Source organism: Cotesia typhae, unplaced genomic scaffold, assembly GCF_013202065.1.
Source record: "Cotesia typhae breed Kobodo isofemale line unplaced genomic scaffold, CoteBio_Ctyphae contig_48, whole genome shotgun sequence".
NCBI lineage: Eukaryota > Metazoa > Arthropoda > Insecta > Hymenoptera > Braconidae > Cotesia > Cotesia typhae.
The window spans coordinates 13,852,501-13,857,500 of NW_027423756.1; the positions used below are offsets into that span (position 1 = coordinate 13,852,501).

Genomic DNA, 5,000 nt, shown 5'->3' on the forward strand with positions numbered 1-5,000 from the left:
TATTCAGCGTGGTGTGCTGATCTAGAGTTTAACATTGTATCGTTGGATCCTATCGTATTGTATCGCATTGTATCGTATCGGATACAGAGGTGGGTAAAGTGGTGGAGGGTGTATGGTGGGGTGAGGGGGTGGGTGGGGGTGTGTGTGTGTGGGGGAGCAAAAAGTAAGCCCGCTTGTCCTCCTGGTTACCTGCTTGGTTCCCTGACTGGTAGCCTCTGTGTTGTATGCTGTATACTAGTAACTCTGTAAGTCCGTTCGTGTATAGCCATGAGGTCTGGCTCCAAGTAGGGGCCTCTGATCGTACGAACCTCGAAAGGCCCCTCACAGTAAGGGCCCACAGGCCATCCAGTTCACTTCTTCTTCGCCTACTTTTACAAATTACTCCCATTTTCACCGGCATTTTAAAACTACACCACTAAATTTTAATAACAGTTATTCCTGTTTACTAATTAATTTACAAAAAAATTTAATTTAATTAAATTAAATAAAAAAATTTTATTTTTAAAAAGTAAAACAAAAGCAAGTGGACATACCCAGTAAATAATTAATCATCAATCAATTATCAAGAAATTGTTTTTAAATCATCATCTTCTTACCGGGCTGATGATATAAATACAGTCGTTGTTGTTGTTATCATCATCATCATCATCATCATCATCATTATTAGTATTCATTTTTTAGTCTATCAACTTGTTTAAAAAATAAAGACAAAATTCAACACAGTGATTTATAAAAATAATAGTTATAAACAACAAAAGTGATGACCAGTGGAATAAATAATAAATAATAAAAGTTATTAAATTGAGTGAATAAAACTAAACTGTGGAAAAAATATAAAAAAAAAAAAAAAAAAAATATTGTCAATGAGGATTCAGAGATTAGGAGTATTTAATAAAAAATCGGCAGTTATCATCAGTGCCGATTTATTTAGGACCTCTTCCTGATCGCGGATCTTCGCGTGGTCGATCGGTGTGATAGATACGGCCAGCGAAATTTATTTAGAGTGTTATCCACGGAAACCTGCGACCAGGAAGAGGAGGATAATCACTAGACGAAAAAAAAAAAAAAGAAAAAGGTGGCGAACGTGATTTATTATTATATTAGTTTTTGTTGATTATTATTATCTACTTTTAATTAATAATAATAATAATGATAATTATTATTATCATATTTTAGTAGTCAATAAAGTTAATAGTTTATGTGGTGGACTATACTATCTGAGGACCTGTATTATAGTGACTTTTTTTAAAAATACAATAAAATATATAAAAAGCCCAATAGAATTATATTAGGCAAATTATCAAGTGATATATATATATATATATATATATATATATATATATATATATATATATATATATATATATTTATATATATATATATATATATATATATATATATATATATATATATATATATATATATATATATATATATATTATTAATAATTTCGGGTGACAGTGTCTCATTCAGTGGATAAATTCGTGGTAAGGGGAGGTCCCGCGGGCAACAACAATACCACTCTGGATACCACGCTGCTCCTATGTAAGTTTTATTAAAAATTAAGTAATTGGCGATTAACAATTAAGGAGCTTTAATTTAAAAAGTATAAAAAATAAGGATAAGATTTTAAGGTATTTCTGATGTATTAAACGCGTAATGTTAATACTGCCACTAGTATTGGTTCCATCTTTTCTTTGGTATTTAATTTCTGATGATGATATGTGAATGTGTGTCTAAGCGTGTAGTGTCCCGCGAACGCGGTGCCTCGAGAGTAGGTCAGTGTACTACATTAACTGGTGTGCCAGAGAAGGGGAGAGAAAAGGGGGCTTCCGACTAGTCAGTTCCGCAAGTTACTATAGCTGATGCATATATATATATATGTATACAATATAAATATATACAGCCTCCTGCACGATCGTACGACCACTGCAAAACCTGATTCCAACCAGAGCAATCCTTTTCTCACCATATATACCTCCTATACATAGCTTTTATTTCTTTTTAATTCATCATTATTGTCTCTTTGTTTCGACTATTTATTTTTTAATCATTGATCTATATATATATATATATATATATATATATATATATATATATATATATATATATATATATATATATATATATATATATATATATATATATATATATATATATATAAAATGAAAAAATTAAAATTAATTTTTATAGGTAAAGCAATACTGATATAGACTGTAAAGTTGGTTAAAAGTTGCCAAAGGCCAAGGTTAATTATTCCCAACTCTTAGTTGCTATCTATAATAACTCTTTCTTTTTTTCACACAACATCTCCTCGTTTCTACTCATCAGATACATCAGTATATACAATCTACATATTATGATATATACAACCAAGGGTACATATATACCTTTTAACCTTTACCTCGATCTACGAGGTGTCGCACTTTCTCCGTTGACCAAGCCATACCAGGTCACATCCCCCTCTACAGTAAACTTTTTTTCTTAATTTTTCGTTTAACTTATTAAAAAACAATATTCTTTCTTTTTATTTTATTATAAAAACAGTCGTAAAATATTTTAACGCATATCTGGGTTTAATTGTTATTGGTCTCTGAAATATACGATGAATTTTTTTTTCCGACGGTTTGTCATTGTAACGAGTATACATGTGTACATGAGGAAGTAATGTATGTTTTATGATGCTGTTGGTGAAGAAAGGAGGACAGCAGCAGTAGCAGCAGTAGCAGCAGCAGCAGCAACAACAAAAGCCAAATATCAACCACATATTTTTTTTTACATTTATACAACTGAAACTCACTAACATTCTCATTAGCTAAATTTATTTATATCAACAAATAAATAATTAACTGTATGATCTGATTTAAAATTTTAAACATTATATATAGATTGTTGGTGCAATGTATCTGGCATTAAACTCACCGTACATAACACGCATTGAAATTTCTTTTTTCTTACTTCAACCCACATATATACTCGTCATAATTTGTCTATCGTTTTATTTTGTTGATTAAATAAAATTTAATACCAGCACTATACACGGAAATTATTTTACGGATAATACCCTCATTTTTTTAAAAGGAAAAAAAAAGATATATCGTTCTCAATATCATTGAGTATAAATAAATACATAAGTATGTAATGGGAAAGTTGTCGAATACGATGACCGAAATATCAAAGTAGCAGTAACAGACACCTGCGTTTACAATCTTCTTTATATTTTATTATACTCTAACCAAATGTTAATAATCAACATCCTCTTTGATGTATTATTCATTTACTGTTGCATTTTCATATCAATAATATATTATATCATTTTTATATATTTATTATGGACTATTGGAAAAATATTATAAATAATTAGAATAAAATTCAAGATAAATAAATCATCAAGTGATGATAAAAAATTACAATAGTTAAATTTTGAGGTCCGTGTTGAGACATCTGGACAATAAATAAAGTAAATTATTGCCAACAGATGTAGGTTGATGAGTAGGTTACATTTTATATGTATTCCATATAGTTGTCAATTCGCACGCGCTATTTTCCACAATGAAAAGGAAAGCAAACTCTATACATTCGAAAAAATTCTGAATCCGTGTTTATGTATAATTATATATAAATTTATATATGTATATAAATTTGACAAGTATAAGCTTGGATGAACTACAGTAGTGGAGAAGCTATTGGCTGTCGGTGGGTTAACGGTACTCTGTTCTACTTATCGTTGAGTTGAGCTAAGCCGGCGATTCTCTCATACAAATACATACGTACTTATTATTATTATTATTATTATTTTATACAGCCTGCATCACGTCTGCGGACAGACCAGAACCATGACGCACGTGTGCTTAAAATCAACCATACACACTTACGCGAAATTTATCACACGTGTATATATACAATACAATACAATACAATTAAAATTAACACTGTAAACATCATATAACATAGAATAATAATCATTATACCATCAGAGCTGGTGTTATATGCTGTTTTTGTTTTTGTTTTTTTAATTTGAAATATCTTAAATATGTTATGTCTCACTTCATACTATTTTATAAATTTTATTTTACTGCCATACACCGTAAAATTTGATGATTTTAACAATAATAATAATAATAATAATAATAATAATAATAATGACAAGTACTTGGCTCGGATATTGTACGGTACGGGATATTGAGTTGGTTACAGTACACAAAAGATGATCTGCTTGATGGAATGCTGAGTCACTTTCCTCTCGTTAAAGTGGGTCACCTGTAGAAACTATATATGTATAAAGGATTATTTCCATGATAATTATTATCTGTAGTAAGTCTATTTATTTATATTAGGCACAAGTAAGCTTTTTAAAATCAAACATCGCTTTAGACTGAATTTTGAATTATTATATTATAAATATATTTTTCTATCTATTTATTTCCTATAGATCCTGATTGTTGATAGTGTATATTATGTGTATTCCGTTTATTCCAGCATGTATACCGTGTATAGTACCTAGTAATCCCATTGATAAGTAGCTCACCATTGTCGTAGGCCGGATTAAAATAATAGTAAACTCCTTTCTCTCTTTATCTCTGACAAAACGGAGCAAGCTAAAGATTGTTAATGTACCGGCGCCATTGTGTGTGTGCGTGTGTGTGTGTTTTTAATATATATATATATATGTTGATGTCCTGGTGTGCTGGTGTGCTGGATAACGGTACAATCGAGTCACGTCACGGCTCTACAATCTCTCCCGCCACTATTTTTAACGCCGCCACCGCTTATTTGCCATTCCTGTACTTATACTGGTTAGGTTGAGCTCTCAACTTTACGAGGAATAAAAGCATCGACAAGGACGCACTCTAACACTGTAACCCAACTATATATAACTATATACAATTATATACAACTATATACAATGACAAGGACGGTGACCTGAGGGAAGGTTGTACTCAAATAACAATTCACTACCACTACTGCCGTATTTTCTTCCTTTTCCCATCCTTATTTCA

The 5,000-nt window shown here is 30.6% G+C and overlaps 2 protein-coding genes across 2 annotated transcripts in view; one reads left to right on the forward strand and one right to left on the reverse strand.

Moving 5' to 3' along the window:
- Pak (serine/threonine-protein kinase PAK 3-like protein) overlaps positions 1 to 5,000 on the reverse strand; it is a 39,054-nt gene that overhangs the window by 25,262 nt on the left and 8,792 nt on the right. The gene's annotated exons all lie outside the window — the stretch shown is intronic.
- Positions 1 to 5,000, forward strand: part of Ich (zinc finger protein ichor) — a 14,696-nt gene that overhangs the window by 5,920 nt on the left and 3,776 nt on the right. Inside the window, exon 2 of the mRNA XM_074246576.1 lies at positions 1,462 to 1,545. Coding sequence (XP_074102677.1) covers positions 1,462 to 1,545 — 84 coding nt within the window. The remainder of the gene's footprint in view (positions 1 to 1,461; positions 1,546 to 5,000) is intronic.